Source organism: Phoca vitulina, unplaced genomic scaffold, assembly GCF_004348235.1.
Source record: "Phoca vitulina isolate PV1807 unplaced genomic scaffold, GSC_HSeal_1.0 scaffold5, whole genome shotgun sequence".
NCBI lineage: Eukaryota > Metazoa > Chordata > Mammalia > Carnivora > Phocidae > Phoca > Phoca vitulina.
In genome coordinates, this window is record NW_022589708.1 from 80,254,936 (window position 1) to 80,277,166 (window position 22,231).

General features: G+C 43.4%; 1 protein-coding gene across 1 annotated transcript; it reads right to left on the reverse strand.

Annotated features, from left to right (window-relative positions):
• Positions 1-682: 682 nt before the first annotated feature.
• Positions 683-21,321, reverse strand: PTPN18 (protein tyrosine phosphatase non-receptor type 18). The gene is made up of 15 exons (XM_032403415.1): positions 21,149-21,321; positions 19,672-19,780; positions 19,329-19,405; positions 19,154-19,249; positions 19,002-19,040; positions 9,108-9,176; positions 8,452-8,514; positions 8,099-8,241; positions 7,634-7,700; positions 7,473-7,550; positions 7,299-7,388; positions 6,923-7,011; positions 6,012-6,214; positions 5,452-5,526; positions 683-5,250 (listed from the first exon to the last, which is right to left on the reverse strand). The coding sequence occupies exons 1-15, from the start codon at positions 21,239-21,241 to the stop codon at positions 5,183-5,185; spliced, it is 1,359 nt and encodes a 452-aa protein (XP_032259306.1). The 5' UTR covers positions 21,242-21,321; the 3' UTR covers positions 683-5,182.
• Positions 21,322-22,231: the final 910 nt, after the last annotated feature.

The window sequence follows — 22,231 nt, forward strand, 5'->3', positions numbered from 1 at the left end:
TTTCCTGGTAGCTGTAGAACTTCTGATCTCACGTTCTCATGGAGACACTGACCTATTTAAGGAAGGTCAGGGTGGAGAAAGTTCAACTTTAGGCTTTTAGGCATGACTACACTTTTTTTGGTGTGGGGGACCAGAATTTCTAGATTAGAAATACATCTCTGCTATTTTCTAACTGTGTAACCTTGGATTGCTTAACGTCTCCATCTAAGTTTTTTATATCTATGAAATAGGGATACAAATAGTACTAATCTCTTTGGGAGTATTAAATGAATTAATACATTTAACACACTTTGAATAGTACCTACCACATAAGAAGCATAATAAACACTAGCTACTCTTTGTGGGTAAAAGTCCTGATATCTTTTTACGTGGGTTGGACAGAGCTGGATGTGGATCCCCAGGGCACCATAGCAGTACTGGCAGGGACCTCAGTGTGCACAAGAGTCAGAGATGGTCACCTGAGGCTCTGGGGAGCCAGGACCACCAACACAAATGCCTGAGCATGGAAGATTTGAGGAGCTGAAAAGAAGGCGGGGTGGCTGCAGCACGGTGCATGCGGCTGCAGGAGAGCACCCCGCACATTCAGGCCTTTGCCAAATTTCTTGTGATTTTTTCTAATAGTCTTTATGTGTATATAAGGAAAAACATATTTATATATGTTCATATAAAATATTTTCTTTTTATAAGGTAAGTTAATATACTTTTTTTTTTCATTTTACAATGTGATTTAGAAATTTGTTCACACCAGTGCGCAGAGGCGGTCTCATTCCCCTTTTTTACACTGCAGAGTATTCCATCATAGCATTTGTTTAACCAGAACCCCACCGAGAACATTTATTTCCAGTCTTTTGCTACTACAGACAGTGTTACAGTGAATAACTCAGTGTAACAGTCATTTTAGAGTTCTGTGAGTACCCACAGAAGATAAATGCCTACAAATGAAATTTCTGCCTCAAAGAGTATGTGCATTTTTAAATAGATGTTGTTAAAGTGCTTTCCATAGAGGTTGTATGCATTTAAACACCCACTGGCTCTATATGAGAACGTTTTCTTATATCTTAGACAACATACTGTGTTATTAAACTTTTTGATCTTTGCTAACATAAGTGGAATCAGCTATCTCAGTATAAAATTTTGATTTTCATGGTTTTTATTACATGTAAGATAGGGCATCTTTGCACATTTTTATTTTGAGTTTTTGGCCTTTACTTATACTTAAGAGTTTTTTATATCTCAGAAAATTAGCTTTCTGTTTGATCTCAGTTGTAAATTTTTTTCAAGTTTGTCATTAATTCTCTGACTGTGCTTACGGTGATTTTTGTGAGGTTGAAATATATTTATGCATTAAAATTTATCTATATTTCTTTTGGGCTTCTGATGCCTTTCCATATTTAGCAAGCACTGTTGCAGTCCAAGAATATAAAGAAAATTTCCCATAATTTCTTCTAATGCTTCTATGGTTTATTATTTTATATTTAAATCTCTGATACATTTAGGATTTGTCCTGCTGTAGGGTATGGTGTATGGCTCAAACTTCTTTTTTCCTAAATGACTACTTAATTATCTCAATACCATATGTTGAATAAACCTTTTTTTTTTTTTTTTTTTTTTGCCCACTGACTTAAAATGTAACTGTTAACCAAGACTAGAACTATGTAAATTGTTTTATTCTGGAAATAATCCCTGAAAAAATAAGAAATCTTCTTTTCTATGTGTGTTGTAAAAATCCAGATTCACTCTTGCTCTGAACAATCATTCATGTGGTAGCCCTATGATAAAAGTAACTTTATTGTCCTCAATTTATAGACTAGGAAACTAACCGAACCCGAGAGAAACTGAAAACTTGCTCAAGATCACACCACTAGTAAGTGACTGAGTCCAAGCTATTAATCACTATGATACAGGCCTACTTAGTTTAAAGAAATATTAAATGATGCTGTGTTCATTGCAGTTATTCCTGGCATCTGTAAAGTGGGGTAACAAACTTTCCTCTATGTGTGGGTTGCTCTGAAGATTAATCATTCAGTCCATGTGCATACCAAGGACCTAGTCAGTGCTAGCTATTTATATTCATTTAACGATTTAGGGCTTCTTTTGCTCAGAGCCATATATTTCTGTAACACTAAACACTGAGACCTAAATCTGGGTGTGAATCTCAAACTAACAACTATCTCTCTGAGTCTCCTTTGCATCTACAAAATGGGCTCAGTAGCAATAGTTACTTACAAATATTGCTTTCCAGATTAAATGAGATAAAATATGTGAAGAGCCCAGTCCAGCATTCTTCTGAATGCTCTACCTTGCAAGCCTACAGGTTTTTCTATGGTGCTGGGCATCTACCTGCTCAGATAGTCACAAGGGTGCTGTTCTTCTCACTTTCAGCAGAACAACTCTTCAGTCTGGAATGGGCAGCTAAGAATTGCAAACAGTTCAGCCTTAGACCTAACTGTTAAAAAATCTTACCTAAATGGGTCTATGGTACCCCACAGTTACGGTTTCTGGTAGGAAGTTGGGCTGAGTGGGTGCTGGCTTCAGGACAGACCCCAGAGACCAATGCTCTAATTGACCTTGGTTTCCCTCCCCTGAGGAGGGAAATATGCTTCTTCCTTCTGCCATGGGATGCCTCTCCTCCAAGATACTACTGCTTTTCCCTTTCTGGTCTCTGGAGCCAAATGAACTTAATATTTCTGGCTATGAGATCAGTTTACACTCTAAATGACACCTTGACTCTCCTCTGTTACCAGCAGCCTTGGAGCCTTCCTGCCTTCCTGCCTCTTTCCACCAAGGTCAGCTCTCACTTTTGCCTAAGAGTTTGGACTCCAGGTAATGCCGGCCTCCTGTTCCCCATTAAGCTGGAGAATCCCTAGGTTTCTCTGCAATTCCAGGTTTTGGCTGGTTGAACTGCTTCTTGTGCAGACCTAACAGCACTTGACAAATTAAGTCCAATGCCAGCAAGCACTGTTTCATCAAGGAAGGCAGGTTTTACCTTCCTTTTACAAACACTCAAAGAGCAAATGACTTGTATCAGACCTGATTATGGTCTAACAATTATCAAGCATAAGCTCCTGAACTAAATCTTATATTCTCTTTCACTGAATTCTCACAGTAACTGTATGAGGGATGTGGGCCTGGCTGGGCAGGTGGCAGGTGAAAGCCTCATTGGTCCATGCTCATCACACAGGACAGCTTTCTGTGTTATGGATGGGAACCTGAATGAACTAGACATTGTCAGGAGATCACATCAGGAGAGAAGATCACAGAGCAGGATCAGGGTTTTGGAGCATCAAGTGTAAATCTACTCTTGTATTACTGTCCACTTGGGGTTGTCTGGTTTGAAGATCCATCTTGATGGAGGACTGTTTGTTTTCTGGCTGGGTGGTCCATTTTTCTGCCTGTCTAGTTGGGGATCTGTCTGGCTGCAGTCCTTCTGGCTGGGGGTCTGCACATCTGTCTAGCCAGAGGTCTTTCTGAGGGTCTTACCAAGCTGGCATTCAGTCTGTCTGGAGTTCACTTTTCCAGCTATCTACTTGGGAGATTTATCAGCCCGTGTGGCTACAGACCGATCTGTCAGTCTGAGGTCAGTCCATCTGTCTGTGAGGCTAGATGTCTGTCTTACCAGCTGCAGATCTATCTGCCAAACTAGCAATCTGTGTGCATCTGCTGTCAGCTCAGACTGAAGGTTTGTCTGGCCAGGGGTCTATGTGAACAGCTCAGTTAGTCTGGTTGGGGGTCTTCCTGTCAGATTTGGGTCTATCTAGTTGGGGATCTGTCTAAATAGGGTCTGACCTGTTGGGGGTCCATTCATCTCTCCAGATGGGGGTCCACCTGTTCATCTGGTTTGGGTTCTGTCTGTCCAGCTCAGAATCTAGTTGGCCAGTTGGCTTGGAGTTCTTTTATCTCTGAGCATAGTGCCTCACTGTCTGGCTGGGGTCATCTGTCATGTGTCTGACTAGGGGTTCATCCTCCGAGGCCCTATCTGAGAGATTGGAGGGTCGATCTGGTGAGCAGGGATCTAGCCTGTTTGAAGGATCTGCTGATTTGCAAGGTATGCCAAGCTGGTAGATGGTTTGGACAGTGGGAGATCTGTCTGGCTTAGGATGCTTATCTACCTGAGGGTTTATCTTCTTATCTGGCCTGCTGACTTCCTGGGGATCCACCTGGCAGTCTTCCCAGCAGGTGGTGCATCAATTTGTCCGCTAAAACGTGGGCCTTTGGAATTGGTGAGTTGGTGGGGACTACCCACCTATCTGCCTTGCTGGGAAGGTGTCTGTACAATCAAGGGTCTTTCTGTCTGGCTGGGAGTCCATCTGGCTAGTTAGGTAGGAGTCTGACTAGGTCTGTCAGTCTGTCTGCCCACTTGGGGCTGGGTCTGTCTAGCTGAGAGGATGTCTGTATCTGTTCAGCTAGGGATTTGTTTATGTCTGTCTGGGAGTCCGTCCACCTTGGGGTCCATCTGGCTGGTGTCTGGCTGGCTGCCTAGCTGGGAGAGGGGTCTTTTTGATGGTCTTTCTTGCGGGGGGTGGTCTGTCAGGCTGTTAGTTGATTTATCTGATGGGAGGTTCCCATCCATCCAGCTGTGGACCGTCTCTCTGAAGGTCTGGCTATCTAGGTGTATGGCTATCTACTTGTCCTGGTTGGGGGCCCATCTGTCTGTGTACCCATGTGGGGATCTTTTTTACCTGTTTGAAATCAGTTTGCTGGGTTGTTATACCTGGCTTGAATCTGTCTGAATGATGGTTGGGGGGTGGGGGAGTGTCTATCAGTCTTTTTCAGGGCCTACCCATTTCTGTGTCCAGCTGAGTGTCTACGTGAGGGAGGCTCAGATATTGAGATGAACTAGTCCATTATGTGGTGATGGCGGCAGTCTCCAGAAGCCCATCTGCCCATCCTCTTCTTCACACCTGGGAGAACCTGCCTAGTCCCCTGGGGTTGGGCCCATTCCTGATGTTTATTCTTGTATTTGTTCACTGTAGTCTCACCAGCCATGATCTCTCAACTACCTCCCCCAGCTTCAAGCCTTGAATACTATAATCACTGGGGCAAAGCCCCTACATTTCCACCCTGAGAAACTTTTATTTTGATCCAGGACCAGCATTCCCATTTCCAACACTTCACATAGCAGAGAATGGCCGTCAGCCGTCCAGGTGCCCATGTGAGGCAACAGGCAGGCAGGGTGCAGCATTCACACGTGGGTCCACTCAGCAGGGGGGTCCCGGGGCCCTTTAGGCCTTCCAATGCGCAGGTTGAAGCCTGGAAGAAGGGCACCATGTGTTTCGTGGAGAAACTGAGGCGCGGAGATGTGTGGAAGGTCATCCTCAAGCCTCCAGGCCCTGGTTGTTTACTGCAGCCACATCCGCAGGACTCGGAGAGTGTGAGCCCCATGCCACCATCCCTAAACCCCCAAATCCTGGTCAAAGCTGCGGAGGCCCAGCAACCCAGGCTTTGACTCACCTAGCCCACCATTCTGAGCTCCATCCACCACATCCTCATAGGCGTCAGGCCCAGCAGGGCTTTGGTCAGCAGGAACTGCGGGCAGAAAACCACCCCCTAAGGATTGACTCAGGCAGCCCCACGGAGCTCCGGAACCCACCCGGGGCAGAACTGCATCCTCCAGGCTCCCGGGGCCTGAGCTGGCAGGCTGCGGGCCAGGGCGGTGAGGGCAGCGGGAGGGGGCGTAGCGGAAATGGACGCGTCCGCCTGGACTAGCTAGCGTCGCCAGAGAAACGGACCCAGCCTTGGGCTCAAGGCTAGGCCTGGCACCCTTTTCTGGCCGTGACCGGAGTTGGGCAACAGTCCCAGAGGCGTGGCCGGGAGAGCACGTACGGATGTCAGCTTAGGCCCTGACCAGGCCGGACTTGGGGGCGGAGTGGGGGGGGGGGGGGGGGGGGCTCCTTGAGGCCTCCAGGGCCTTCCGGACCCCAGCAAGACTGGGTCTGGAGAAGGCTCAGGTGGGTGCCGGCCCTCCCGCTTCGCGCCCAGGCCCGCCCCGGCCCGGCCCGGCCCGGACTCACCGCGGCCGGGCAGCAACCCACGCGCGTCCTCCGCGTGCGCCTGCGGCCGCTGGGCGCGCGGCATCACTTGGCTGTAGAGCGGTGCCTCCTCCGCGCAGCGCCCCCGCGCCCCTGCCCCGGTGCCCGCGGGCGCCCCGCGCTTCTGCACCACCGCGTACGTGTCGGCCATGGTGAGGGCCGGGGGCCCAGGCACCGAGATGCTTCTGCGGGTGGGGCGGGCGGGGAGGAAGTGAAGCGACGGAGCCAAGGGAGGGAGGGGGTGGGGAGTGCGCTTAGCTCGTCAACCGCCGGCTTCCTTCCCGCCAGAGGCTGCTCGCCGGTCGCCGGTCGGAGAAAGCGGGCGGGCAGGTCTCAGGGGAGAGAGGGAGGGGTCTCTGGATCTCGGTTCTGTGTCTCGAGTGCCTGGCAAGTTAGGTGGGTGAAGGGAAGGGGACAGCCTGGCAGGTGAATGGGGCAGGATATTGGTACTGAGGGGTGGTCATTTCTGTGTACATGTCCGAATAAAAGAATGAGGAAGTGGCATCTAAAGGAGAGGGAGGGATAGCCTCAAAATGGAGAGCTAGTCTAAAGGCCGTGGGGGTGAAATCTGGTGCAAACGAAGGTTGACTCTGTGTCCCCAGCACCTGACATGAGGCCTGACAAGTGGGCGGCCTCAAGAAATATTTGCTAAATTAATGTCTAGGGAAGCAAAGAAAGGCCTAACATAGGGGCTAGCCTTAGAGGCAGAGGCAATGGGATCTCTGGGATCAAAGTGTCATCTTGGGGCAGGTTCCCCGACTCAGTTCAAAGAGCCAGTGAATATTTGGTAAACTGAACAGCAAGGAAGAGCTGGTGTTTCAAGGGCGAGGAAAGGGTTAGCCTCTGAGCATGAGAAATTGGAAAGGGAAGAATGAGGAGATGGAGCTGGGTACCTGAGGACCTCGCCAGGTGGGCGCGGTGTGGTGGGAAGGGTCTGGGAAGTCTGGAAGGAGAGGGCATCGTTGTAGATTGGGGCACAATCCTGGGGAAAGACAGGAGGGAAAGGGTATGAGACTTGGAGGAAACTGGCCAGACTCCTGACAGAGGTGACCATGGACTCTGCCAGGGCTGGGGTGGGGAAGCTTAAGAGGAACAGTCTGATAAGGTAGCAAGGAGGACAAAAGCGGATATCATAGTCAGTCTCTGCTCCCAGAAGGAGTCCATGGGCTAGATGCTGCAGTGATGGTGGCCAAAGACTTCTGCTCTGGGTCCTGGTCTCTAAGGGTGTTGATGGTGGGCAGGAAGAGAGTAGGAAGGGGGCCTTGGTACCTCCTTGAAATTCTGGTAAACGGGGCTGGTGTTTTGGAGTGCTGAGAAGAACATCTGAGCCACTGTGTGGTATAGGAACCTGTACTGCTCCTGGTGGGGGAAGAGGAATCCTCAGAAAGGGAAAACAAGAGGAGGAGGGATGTGTCCTTGGATTGAGGAGACTGAGGCTCTCACCTCTGTCTGCACAGCTGCAGGCCGCTGCTTTCTTATCTCCAGGACCACGTTGAAGAGGCTGAAGTTAGGTGGGATCGTCTGGGGCAGAGAGGGCATATGAGCAGGACCTGGTGGGCATGGGACCTGCACTGCACATAAGCACACATATGCCCTATTCATACCTGGGTCAGGAGCAACTGTCTCACATAATCCACAGTGCACAGGACACCTGTTCGCCCACAACCTGCGCTGACAAGCAAGAATAAGCATAAGCTTAGTCAGGACCTGCCCACAACCCCTTTTATGTGGGGCGTTTGGGTTTGAGAGTGAAGGTCCTAATGGAGGATCCCCTGCAGCACCTTTTGATTCTCAGAATCCCCAGATTACAGTTAGAAGAAAAAACTTTTTAATTGCTTACATTCGTTGAGCATCAACTCTGTGTTTACTACTCTCCAGCAGGCAGTCTGCACTCAATAAATGCTAAATTTCAGTTGATACAGCATGAGCTAGTGTGGCTTCAGGCTTTTCAAAAGAGGCACTCAAACTGTGACACTGGCTTCAAGGCCTGCACTGGCCTCCCTGCCTTCTGCACTCCCCCACCAGTCATCTCTGTCTCACCAGACCCCCATAAAACCCATTTCTTAAACCTGCAGTGGACACAGAGGGGGCTGGGGCCAGATCCCTGGAGGCGACGGGCTTCCTCCACCATGGTGAGCACATGTTCAGGATTGCTAGGGACTCCTCTGTCTGGCCAGGACATATATTGCAGCTGGTACACAGAACGACATTCCTGAAACACAGGAAAAGAGTGGCAAATAATAAAAAAGCATTTATTGAGCACTTACTGCTTGTCAGGCCCAGTTCTAAACATCTTCCATTTAAATCCAACAGATAATAACTGAGGAGATAGGTACTATTGCTAATGCACATTTTACAAATGAGAAAACAGAGACAGAAAATAGCTCTCCCCATATGGGAGCCTCCTCCTCCCTTTAAGTACCTTCTGAAAAGTAACCTGGAGGGTCCTGAGCATGATGTCTGCATTCAGCCATGTCTCCCTTGTCTGAGGATGTGGGGCAGGTGGGAAGAGAGAGGAGAGCAAAGACCACAGGTGCCAAAAGATATTTGCAGAAAACAAAGCATTTCTGATTAAAAATCAAAGTCAACATATTTTTAAAAATTCATTCAGCTCAAACATCCCCCATGGCTTTCCTGAAGGAAACATTTGATAGAGGGGAGAAAGAACTATGATTAAAAACCCCAACAAGCTCATTTATAGTGAAAAAAGAAAAAATATTTCTTTCGTTCTACAAGAGTTTTATTGTACTTATTATGTTCCAACTATATTTGACTTGAGGTAAGAGATTTTCCTGAGTTATGAAATGGTAAGGGAAATAGGGATTTTAAGAACCTAACCAGGCACATTTATATAACAGAGATAACCATGATCATAGTTAAAATGCAACAGCAATGTATATGTTGAGTTCTGGCTATTGCACGCTAATACTAGAGGGTTCCCTGCAGTGTGAGGGGACTGTGAGAAAACTATTCATCCTTTCAGGCCCAGCCCGAAAGCTTCCCTGAGAATCTTCTATGAAACCTCCCACAACATCCAAGACTTCATAAAACACAATTCCCACCTCTGCCCCAGCTCACCAGGGTGATGCAGAAAAGTCCAATCTGTAGTGGTTCCTGTTCTTGGGCCCAGTAACACTCACACTTTTTCTGCAAAAGGCAAGGGAGAAAGGGCAGGGAGTGAAGAGCAGTAGTCTGCTTTAGAGTTCCAGCTCAATACATCCACACCCCCACAGGATACCTCAGGCATTGCTGGTGGAAGCACAGATAGCTGTAGCTATCATGCAGGCCAGCTGTCAGAGCCTTATCAGATTAAACACACAGACACAGTGGAGACTTGTGCTTCTGATCATGCAGGAGGAAGACAGGCCAGAATATTCTCATACTGTAAGCAATTAAAAAATTGGACAGAACATATGAGCCACTATTTTCAGACATTGGACCACAGGTATTGCAGGATTGTGATCACTGAACAAAGGGAAACACATGGATCAAATCTTATGACTGCCCCAGCTTACTGCAGGACATGGAGAGTCCAATGATCCCACTGAGTTGAGGAGCCAGAGATCATGGCTCAGGGAGGCCAAAGCAGCTAGAATTTGAAGGGCAGAGTCTTGGAAAGAATAGAGCTATGCAAACAGTTAAAAATTTCAGAAGTCTGCAAATGGTCCCCTTGAGTATTATTAGCTGGAGTCCTGGAAAGAACAGAGCTATGCAAACAAGAGTTAAAGATTTCAGAAGTCTGCATATGGTTCCTTTGAGTATTATTAGCTGAATAATAATCTGAGGATCATGAAACTCTGTGAAGCCAGGCAAGAATAACTTCCTACGAAAGAATAATAGCTAAGGACCTATAAGATGAATATTTCCTATAATGTTCATAATGGGATAGAAATAATTTACATTCCTCCAGCCAGAGTGGAGGGACCCAACTGACTATAAGGGCATTCAATAGGGAACCAAGAAGGACCACATGTTAGAAGTGAATGAAATTAGTTCTAGAATAAAGGCTACTCTAGACCTGCCCTACAAAAGCTTTAAAACAAACCTTAAAATGATCAAACATCCAAAAATAACTTAACTGCCTTCCAGAAAAAGTCCCTCACTCTTTAAAGGAAGACAATAAAATCTAACAGTTACCTGCAAAATTAAAAATGTCAAGCATCCAATAAAAATTTACTAGACATACAAAGAAACAAGAAAACATGACCCATAACCAGGAGAAAAATAAGTGAATAGAAGATCCAATAAGGATGAAGAAAGAAGTAGACCTTTAAACAGCTTTTTAAAAATATTTTAAATATACTTGAAGATGAAAAGGAAAACATGAATATAATGAAAGTGAAACAAAAGATAGAGAAAATACTGAAATGGAACTTCTAGAGAGGAAAAATAAAATACGTGAAATTTAAAAAGTCACTGTCTAATAGCAGATTAGACACAGAAGAAAAGATCAGTGAACATGAAGACATAGCAATAGAATCTATTTTAAATGAAAAAAAAAACCAAAAATTACTGGGAAAAAATGAACCAAGAATCCGTTATCTGTAGAAATATACCAAGTGGTCTAATGTATGTGTATCTGGAGTCCAGAAGAAGGAGAGGAGAGAGGGGAGAACAGAAACTATATTTGAAAAAATAATCGCTGGAAAATTTTCCAAATTTGATAAAACCGCAAACCCACAAGTCCAAGAAAGTCAACTATAAGGAGAGTAAACATAAAGAAAGCCAAACCAAGGCAGATCATGATCAAATTGCCAGAGAGAGAGAGAGAGAGGGAGAGAGAGAGGAAACTTAAAAACATCACACACAAAAAGACACATTACATATTAAGGAACAAAGATAAGAATGACAGAATTTTGTCAGAAACCCTGCAAGTCAGAGGTCAAAGTTGTGACATTCTAAAAAGGCTGAAATTTAAAAAAACACTTTCAGAAAAATAAAAGCTGGGAGAATTTATCACAAACCCGTACTGTGAGAAATATTAAAGTAAGCTGTTCATACAAAAGGAACATGATACTAGATGAAATATGGATCTACACAAAAGAATGAAGAGTAAAGAAAAAGCCAATATGTGGCTAAATATAAAAAATATTTCTCATTTTTAACATTTAAAAAAGACAGTCTAGTGAATTTTATCAAACAAACAAGGAAGAATTAATAGCAATCCTTCACAATTTTTTTTTTTAAATTGAAGGACCATTTCCCAACATACTGTATGAAGCCAATATTAATCTGATACCAAAACTAGACATATATATCACAAGAAAAGAACACTACTAACCAATGTTTCATTAATACAGACATTAAAATCCTCAACAAAATACCAGCAAAGGGTTATACACCATGACCAAGTTGGATTAATCTCAGGAATGCAAGATTGGTTGTATATATAAAAAAAAATCAATGTCATATACCACATTAATAGAAAATAAAACAAAAACACATGATAATCTGAATAGATGCAGAAAAAAATTTTTGGATAAAATCCAACACCCTTTCATGATAAAAATACAAAGGAAACTAGAAATGGAAGGAAACTCCTTAGCCTGATTAAAACAACAACAACAACACACACACACACACACACATCTACAAAAAAAACCCCACAACCAATCCTTAGACTTATGGTGAAAGACTGAATGTTTTGCCCTTAAAATCAGGTTGCACTTGCCACTTCTGTTCAACTTTGTACAGAAAGGTCTAGTCAGTGCAGTTAGGAAAAAAGAAATGGAAGAAAGGAGGGAGGGAGGAAGGGAGAAAGGAAAATAGGGAGGGACAGAAGGAGGAATATTGGATTAGAAAAGAAGCAGCAAAATTATCTCAATTTGCAGATGACATCATATTATATATGGAAAACCCTAAGTTTTCCACATAACCACACACACCCCCACACTATTAAAGCTAATAAATGAGTTCAGCAAGGTTGCAGGACATAATATCAAACAAAAATCAATTGTATTTCGATATAGTGAAAACTATTTGGTTTGCAATAAGGAAACTGAAAATGAAATTAAGAAAATCACTCCATTTACAATAGCATCAAAAAGTATAAACTAGGAATAAATTTAACAAAAGTGCAAGACTTCTAAATTAAACACTATAAAACATTGCTAAGAGAAATTAAAGAAGACCTAGATAAATGGAAAAACATCCATGTTCATGGAATGGAAGACAATATGGTTAAGATGGAAATAGCTCCCAAATTGATAGATTCAGTGCATTCCTTATCAAAATCCCAGAAGGCTTTTTGAAGATATTGGCAAGGTGATCTTAACATTAATATGTTAATATTAATGAGTGTGTCATAGATACCCAAGACTACCCTCAGGTTTGATGATTCACTAGGAGGACTCACAGGACTCAGCATACAGTTGTACTCATGGCTATGATTTATTACAATGAAATGATACAGAAAAAAATCAGCAAAGGGAAAAGATGCACAGGGCAAAATGAAGGAAACAAGATTCCTGCTTCCAAGGGTCTTCTCCAAGTGAAGTCGCACACAATGTGCTTAATTTCCCCAGCAATGATTTGAGACATGTGTGAAATGTCCACAGTGAAGCTCATTAGGCAGTCAGTGCCCAGGGAATTCACTGGGGCACTCCATGTGTTATGCAGGCACCCTCTGACTAGTATGTACCACAACTTCAGACTCCCAGAAGGAAGGCAGGTGTTCAAATAAACCATACTGTTTATATAAACAGTTCAAGCATAGTGAGCCACTTTTATTAGAAATCCAATTTCCAGGCAAGATCCAACCTAGTAGGAAGGTCTTTTTTTTAATCATAAGCCTGCTATATTACTCTTTTCTGCACAGCAAGTGACCCAGAAAAGTCAAAACAATCTTGAAAAAAAGAAGAAATTTGGTGGACTCACATTTCCTGATTTCAAAACTTACTATAAAGTTACAATAATAAAAAATGTATAGTACTGGTACAAAGATAGACCTACCAATCAATGGAATAGAATTGAGAGTCCAGAAATAAACCCTTACATTTATAGTCAATTGATTTTCAACAAGGATAACAAGACTATTCAATGGGGAAAAGACAGACAAATAACAAGTGCTGAAAAAAAAACAAGTGTTGAAAAAAAAGACAACAACAAGTGTTGGTGAGGATGTGAAGGATTCAAATCCTCATACATTGCTGATTGGAAGGTAAAATGATGTAGCTGTGGAAAAGTTTGACAGTTCCTCAAAATATTAAGAATGGAGTTATCATATGATGTAGCAATTCCACTTCTAGGTATGTACCCAAGAGAATTGAAAACATACTTCTACACAAAAACTTGCACACAAATGTTCATAGCAGCATTATTCATAATAGCCAAAAAGTGGAAGCAACTCACATTCTATAAACTGATAAATGAATAAATAAAATGCGGTAGATCCATTCAATGGAATACTGTTCAACAATAAAAAGGAGTTAAGTACTGACACATGCGATAATATGCATGAATTTTAAAAACATGCTAAGTGAAAGGACCCAGTCACAAAGACAACATATCATATGATTCAGTTTACATGAAAAGTCCAGAGTAGTCAAACCTATAGAGACCAAAAATAGAGTAGGGATTACCTAGGATGGAGAAATGGGGAGTGACTGCCAATGGATACAGGATTTCTTTGTGGGGTAATGAAAATGTTGTAAAATTTATTGCAGGGATGGTTGCATAACTAAATATACTAAATATATACTAAATTTTGGAATATACTAAAAATAATTGAATTGCACACTTTAAATGGATAAATTGCATCTTGATAAAGCTGTTTTTTAAAAGAGATTGTTTATTTTGATTCTGTCCCAATAGTTTATTTTTGCTTTTGTTTCCTTTGCCTCAGGAAACATATCGAGAAGGATGCTGCTATGACCAATGCCAGAGAAATTACTGCCTGTACTCTCTTCTAGGATTTTTATGGTTTTGGGTCTCACATTTAGGTCTTCAATGCATTATGAGTTTATTTTTGTGTGTGGTGTAAGAAAGTGGTCCAGTTTCTTTTCTTTCTTTCTTTCTTTTTTTTTTTTTTTTTGCATGTAGATATCCAGTTTTCTGGGCACTATTTATTGAAGTGACTCTTTTTCCCATGGCATATTTTTGCCTCTTTTGTTGAAGATTAATAGATTAACTGACCATATAATAATGGGTTTATTTCTGGGCTTTCTATCCTATTCCATTGATCTATGTGTCTATTTTTGTGCCAGTATCATACTGTGCCAGCTTTGTAGTATAACTTAAAATCTGGAATTGTGATATCTCCAGCTTTATATTTCTTTTTCAAGAATGTTTTGGCTATTCAGGATCTTTTGTGGTTCCATACAAATTTTAGGATTGTTTGTTCTAGTTCTGTGAAAAATGCTGTTGGTATTTTAGGAATTGCATTAAATCTGTAGATTGCTTTGGATAGTATGGACATTTTAACAATATTTCTTCTTCCAATCCATGAGCATGGAATAGCTTTCCATTTATTTGTGTCATCTTCAATTTTTTTCATCAGTGTTTTATAGTTTTCAGTGTATAGGTTTTTCACTTCCTTGGTTAAGTTTATTCCTAGGTATTTTATTATCTTTGGTGCAATTGTAAATTGGATTGTTTCCTTAAATTCTCTTTCTGCTGCTTCATTATTAGTGTATAGAAATGCAACAGATTTCTGTACATTGATTTTGTATACTGCGACCTTATTCAATTCATTTATCAGTTTTAATAATTTTTGGGGGTAGTCTTTAGGGTTTTCTATATATACCATCATGTCATCTGCAAATAGTGAAAGTTTTACTTCTTGCTTACCAATTTCCTTTTCTTATCTGATTGCTGTGGAAAAAAAAATACCACTGGATGGTATTTTCTTTTCTTATCTGATTGCTGTGGCAAAATACAAAGCTTTTGCATACAAAGGAAACAAACAATAAAACTAAAAAAAAAAAAACGACCTACTGAATGGGAGATGTTTGCAAATGACATATCTGATAAAGGGTTAGTATACAAAATATATAAAGAACTGATTCAACTCAACAGCCAAACACCAAATAATCCAATTAAAAAATGGACAAAAGAGGGCGCCTGGGTGGCTCAGCTGTTAAGCGTCTGCCTTCGGCTCAGGTCATGATCCCAGGGTCCTAGGATCGAGTCCCACAACGGGCTCCCTGCTCAGCGGGAAGCCTGCTTCTCCCTCTCCCACTCCCCCTGCTTGTGTTCCCTCTCTCACTGTGTCTCTCTCTGTCAAATAAATAAATAAAATCTTAAAAAAAAAAAAGGACAAAAGACATGAACAGACATTTCTCCAAAGAAGACATCCAAATGGCCAACAGACACATGAAAGGATACTCACTCAACATCACTCATCATCAGGGAAATGCAAATCAAAACACAATGAGATATCACCTCACACCTGTCAGAATGGCTAAAATCAAAAATACAAGAAACATCAAGGGTTGGCAAGGTTGTGGAGAAAAAAGAACCATTGTGCACTGTTGGTGGGAATGCAAACTGGTGCAGCCACTCTGGAAAACAGTATGGAGATTCCTCAAAAAATTAAAAATGGAACTACCCTATGATCCAGTAATTGCACTACTTGGTATTTATCCAAAGAATACTCAAACACTAATTCAGAAGGATATATGCACCCCTCTGTTTATTGCTGAATTATTTACAATAGCCAAATTATAGAAGCAGCCCAAGTGTCCATCAATAGATGAATGGATAAAGAAGATGTGGTATATATATATACAATGGAATATAGAATGAAATCTTGCCATTTGCAACAACATGGATGGATCTAGAGGGTATAATACTAAGTGAAATAAATCAGTCAGATAAAGACAAGTACCATATGATTTCACTCATATGTGGAACTTAAGAAACAAGACAAACAAATGAAGAAAAAAAAGAGAGAGAAACCAAAAAACAGTCTATTAACTATAGAGAATAAACAGGTGGTTACCAGAGGGAAGGTGGGGGTGGGGAATGGGTGAAATAGGTGAAGGGGATTAAGAGTACACTTATCATGATGGTCAATGAGTAATATTTAGAATTGTTGAATTACTATATTGTACACTGAAACTAATATAACACTATATGTTAACTATACTGGACTTAAAAAATTAAAAAAATAAGAAAAAGACAATCTAAAGCAAAAATATTATAGCAGTGCATTGTGGAGTATATTTCATATTTAGAATTAAAACCTATGACAACAATAACATAAAGCATGGAATGGGAAATTAGAAATATGCTAGTATAAAGTTCTTATGTTTTAAATGAAATGGTATAATATTATTTGAGTGTAGACTGTGATAAATTAAAGATATAACTGATAAACCCTAAAGCCACACTAAGCACATAATACAAAGAGGTATAACTAATAAGTAAATAATGACTATGAAATGGATTCATAAAAATCTCAATCTGGGGGCGCCTGGGTGGCTCAGTCAGTTAAGCATCTGCCTTTGGCTCAGGTCATGGTCTTGGGGTCCCGGGATCAAGTCCCACATCAGGCCCCTGCTCAGTGGGGAGTCTGCTTCTCCCTTTCCCTCTGCCTCTCTCCCCCACTCGTGCTCTCTCTCTCCCTCAAATAAATAAATAAATAAATAAATAAATAAATAATTCTCAATCTGGAAGAAGACAGAAAAGAATAAAGGGGCAAAGAACAGATGGAACAAACAGAAAACAAAGATGGTAGATTTACTCCAATTAAAGGCAGAGATTGTCAGACTAAATTAAAAAGTAAGCCCCTACAATATGCCACCTACAAGACACTTTAAAAATAAAGATGAACATAGATAAAAAGTAAAAGAATGGAAAAAGATATGTACACTCTAGCACAATTTAAATGGCTATATTAATATCACAGTTCACTTCAGAGAAGGAATATTACCAGAGATAGAAAGGAACCTTACATATTGGAAAGGGGATTGATTAATCAGGAAGACATAATCCTAACTGTATATGCACTCAATTACAGAGTTTCAAAATAGCTGAAGCAGAAACTGACAGAACTGAAAAGACAGATAATTTTAAAATTAGAGATTTCAACATTATTTCAGCAAATAATAGGGCAAGTAGACCCCCTAAAAAGTCATACGAACAATAAGATTTGAATAATATTTGTCCTAATTGGCAGTTATAGAGTACTTGGAGATTTCATCACTCCTCTCTCAGCAATTGATAGAACATTTAGAGAAAATAAATTAGTAAAGATTTATAAAATACAGTAAAGATACAAAAATATTAAAGTGTCTTTCAAAAAAGACACAATTTGACTGAATTGATATTTATAGAACACTCTACTCAACAAAAGCAGAATACACATTCTTTTCAAGTGTACATAGACTATTCACCAAGATAGGCCATATTCATAGCCATAAAACAAGTCTCAGTATATGTAAAAGGATTAAAATCATATAAAGTTGTTCTTTGACCATAGTGGAATTAACTAAAAATTAATAACAGGAAGATATATGGGAGAGTCCTCAAATATTTGGAAACTAAGTACAACCATGGTCAAATACCATGAGTCAAAGAAGAAATCACAAGGGAAATTAGAAAATATTTTGAACTAATTGAAAAAGAAGATACAATTTATCAAGTTTGTGAGATGTAGCTAAAGCAGTGCTTAGAGAAAAATGAATAACATTAAATGCTTATATATGAAAAAAGAAAAATCTCAAATCAATGATCTAAGTTTCAGAAACTAGAAAAATAGGAGTGTTAAACCTAAATAACATTAGGAAGGAAATGAAAAAGATGAAAAGTTATTAATGAAATAAGAAATGAAAAAAAATAGAGAAATATAAGAGAAAAAAATAGAGAAAAATAAAACCCAAAGCTGGTTCTTTAAAAAACAACAACAACAGCAACAGCAACAACAACAATTGACAAACCTCTAGCCCAGAGATGGCTAACATTTTCTATAAAATAGGGCCAGATAATAAGTATTTTACACTTTGTGAGCCATTCAATCCACCCAACTTGCAACTACTGAATTCTGCCATTGTAGCATGAAAGTGGGTATATACAATATCTAAACATATGAGTGTGGCTGTATTTTAATACATTTTATTTACAAGAAAAGGCAGCAAGACAGACCTAGTACAATAGGTAAAGTTTGCTCATCTTTACTCTAGCCAGACTGACATGGGAGAGATAGACCACAAATTACCAAAATCAGGAATGAAAAAGGGGCATCACTACAGGTTGTACAGATTCCATGATCAGCCATTCATCCCTGGGCAGTACTTACCCCACTTCCCAACCCTGTCTATTGAATAGGCCAGAATGTAGAAACCATGTGCCTTCAAAGCTGACATGCATTTATTGAGTAACTAATTTATGCTAACAGGCAAAACAAAGATCCCTGCACTCCTGGACTTATCTTCTAATCAAGGAGATGGAGAATAAACAATGTGTAGATTACCTTGTATGCTAGAAATGGTAAGAACTGTGAAGGAAAATAGGACACAGGAAGGAGAGTGGGAGTGCTGGGAGTTTTAAATGGTGTAAGATCCAGGAAGGTCTCATGGAGAAAGTAGCGTTTGAACAAAGATCTGAAGGTGGTAGTAGAGCAAGCCAAGAATGTTCCAGGCAAAGGGAACAGCCAAGGCACAGGTCCTGAGACAGTGCCATCCCTGGCACATCTGAGGAACAGCAAAGGCCAAAATGGCTAGAGTGGAGTGAATAAAGGAGAGAGAGAAAAACACAGAGATCAGAGCTGTACCAGGGACAGCTCAGTGTAGGGCCTTATGGTCTATATTGCAGACTTGGGTTGGGAAGACCTGCAGTAAAGGGTTTGTGAACACTGCAGGAATGAGCACCACGAATGAAAGGAAAAAGATCAACAAAAAATTAAAGAGAGCAATAGTGGAGTCACTTCAAGAATTGGGCCTTTCAGACCTGGGATTAGGGAGGTGCTAGCAAGATTTCTCCTGCCTCCTTCCTGCTCAAGGAAATGTATTCTAGAGGGCTGAGGACACCTACCCGCCCATTCTCCATTTCTCGACATGCCATCAGGATCACCTAGACAAGAAGGGTAAGGGAAGAGGGGAGTGATTTGGGTTAGGGAATTGGAGAAACAAGGCCAAGGGAGGACTCAGAATGTTAGCCCCACCTCACCGTCCTCTAAGGCTGACCTTGACCCCAAACTCCCAGACCAGGCGCCAGAAGTCTAGCAAGGTGTGAGGCAGGGGTCCTTGTGTGGCGATGTAGGCCTGGCTTCCGTCTGTGCCCTGGTAAAGGCTAAGTTCATCACCAAGATCTTGCTGTCACCCCCTCCAAGTCCACCCCTTCCCTGACTCCCAGCCTGACCCGGATGAAGTTGCCATTGATGTAGTCGCCATGTCCCTCCTCCTGGAGCAGGGAGAGGATCACTCGTGTCTGATCATCTGCCAGTGGGAGAGGTGAGAAAAGTGCTTTGGGGTGATAGGAGCATCAAAGCCCTGACGGCCTCCTGGATGAAAGCCAGCAGGGTTACTGCACACCCAGCAGGGATCCCACCTGGGTGCACTTGTGAGCTGCTCAGGAGAAATGCAGCCATTGCAAGGATCTGAGAGGGAGTGCACTGGAAGCACAGTGGGGATGGACTGGACTGTCATGGGATGGAGGATGTGTGCAGAGCCTCACTGACTCCCTCTGGAAGCCCCCGACTTACAGGGCAGCACATCTTTGTAGCGGTTCTTCCTCACATTCCCTGGCAGACTGCCAGCCTCAGTGGAGCACACACGGTCAGTCTTCCATGCAGCTGAGCGGGCCTGGATGTCCTGGCGGAAGGCACCATTAGCAGACCCGGGAAAGGGAGGAGAGAGGAAGAGAGGAGCAAGGTCAGAGTTCTGGGGCACAGAGGCACTTGTAGGGATACAAGGTACATGGCCTGTGAGAGGTGAATGCAGACTCTTAGATAGCATGGTGCCTGGGTAATTGTAGTGATACAATAGTAATAGCAACTCAGAGCACCTTCTCTATGCCAGGCTCTGTGCTAATGACATTGAATCATTACAAGGTCACCCCGAAGTTAGTACTATTATTAATGTCCCCATGGTGTAGGTAAGAAAGCTGACGCACCACATGGTTGAGTGACTTGCCAAAAGCCCCACCCAGGAAGTGGAACAGTGAGGGTTGCACTCAAACCTCTCAGCATCTACCCCCTAAACGCTCAAACTGTGTTACATTGTATCGTAAACAATAATTGTAATGGAATATGTATTTAATATAACAAACATGATGATGTATGATATATGTGACAATATACAATGTATATGAATTATAATGTATAACATTACTTATGTAACAAAATATTACAGATACTTTGTTACTGTTAGATTATTATAATTCGTGAAGTGTATTACCATCATATCAGCTATTCAAAATCAGACGATAATAAGTAACACCTACCAATGCCTACGACGCTGCATTAGCATTCCTTACACATGGCTTGCGTCACAGCATTGTAATGTTTAGAATATTTATAACTAGTGACAAAGGATCCTACAAACTGAGCGCTCAAGATGTGCTAGGCGCTTTTTTACCCACACCAGTTCCTCAGGTCATTAGAGGTCGCGTTTTACCCAAGGAGAAACTGACGCCAGAGCACCCGGGTAAAGTACCCTAGGTCACAGTGCCTATTAGAGTCCGGCATCCACACCACCACCCCACTTCCCCCCCACCCGCAGTGGGGCTTCTTGGTTCCTCTTCCCCTAACCCCTTCTTCCACATGATCACAGAAGTGATCACCAGGGTGCCTGGAGAGGCCCGGGTGACCGGTGTCAAGCGCAAGTGCGCGCCTGCCTTCCCTTGCTGCGCCGGCTTCTCCAGCCCCACCCAGTAGCGGGACTGTTCCGGGAGCTGGATGAGGGCACAGGGACACAAGGGCGTGTGCGGCACCGCCCAACCCGGCCGTGGACTTCGCCCTCTGGGGTTCTGTGGGCAGAGGATGAGGACAGAGACAGGGGAGAGAGCGACAGAAGTGCCGGGGGAAGAAAAATAGACCTTGAAGCGAGGAGACACCCTTGGACGCATAGAGAAAGGGGGTGGGGGGCGCAAAGCGCGGCAGGGCGCACAGGACAGACATCGGACAGCCCAGGACCAGGAGACTGAGCGCGCGGTTTGGCCGTCCACTCTCGCCCACTCACGCTGAACTCGCCGGCAAGGATCGCCCTCTCCCGGCCGCCTCGCGCCTTCAACTGCTCCAAGAAGCTCCGCGCAACGTCCAAGTTATGGCTCATGACGCCCTGGGCCAGAGAGGTCCAGGCCAGCTGCTGCGCTCCGCTCAGCTAGTAGCAAGAAAGCTGGAGGCGGAGGCGGGCTGCAGAGGCCCCGCCTCCTATCTTGCAACCCAATGGAAGCGCGCAACAGGCGGCAGGGCTCGCCCCTCGGCCAATGACATTCGGAGCTCGCCCCGGTACCGCCCACAGGCTCCGGGACCCAGGCAGCCTCGGGAGCCCTACGTCCTCTCCCGCTGGGCCTGGGAACTGAGTCCAGCGCAGGTGCTTCCCTTTTTATGCGCGCCGGGCATGTTGGCTGAGTCCGCACAATCCCCTGGACGCTTTCTCCTGCTTGTTCCCAGGATCCGCGCCCCTTCCTCCAAGGGCCCGCGTTGGTAGATGGCCTTGCATTCTCGCCTGGCCTCCCAGGTCCAGTCTCCCTGAGAGATAGACTGGGCTCCGAGCCAGAGAGGCCGCGCGGCAGCTGTGAGTGGAGATGGTCGCGGAGATCCAGCTGCAAGTCCTGCCTCGAGGAGCCTGGGTTGGGGGCGTCCCTCACTGTGAGCTCCGGCGGCGGGGCCCGAGGGAGGTCACGGGAGGTTGCTGAGGTTGCCGGGGGGGGGGGGGGGGGCTGACACCCGGGAACCCCCGTTGTGAGAAAGACCGAATGGAAGCGTCTCTTTCTGTATCTCTGTATTTCCTGAGGTTCCTTTTTCTGGGTCGGGCTAGGAGGAGCTGGGGGCGCCAGGATCCTTTCTGAATTTAAGGATCTCAACCCGCATAAACCTGCAGGGAAACAGAACTGAGGCCGTCAAAGTGGGTTCCAGGGGGAAAGATGTTCTCAAGGGTTTCAAAGAGCTTCTCTTTTTGCTGTCTCCACACCCTCAACTTCAGAAAATGCGCAGGAAAAGGCCAAGAGAACCACTTGGTGACCCAGTTCCCCGGGTCACCAAGGGGAGGCTGGAGAAAGCGGAGAGGAGCCTAGGGGTCCTGGCTGGGTAGATGGGCCAG

Bases quoted from the DNA above. Each gene is read 5' to 3' on its own strand.
- PTPN18 (XM_032403415.1), bottom strand. From the start codon at position 21,241: ATGAGCCATAACTTGGACGTTGCGCGGAGCTTCTTGGAGCAGTTGAAG. The intron at 8,242-8,451 runs GTACTTAAAGGG...CCTGTGTTTCAG, and splicing joins TCCAGGTTACTTTTCAGAAG to GAATGTCGTTCTGTGTACCA. The intron at 7,551-7,633 runs GTATGAATAGGG...TCTCTGCCCCAG, and splicing joins GACAGTTGCTCCTGACCCAG to ACGATCCCACCTAACTTCAG.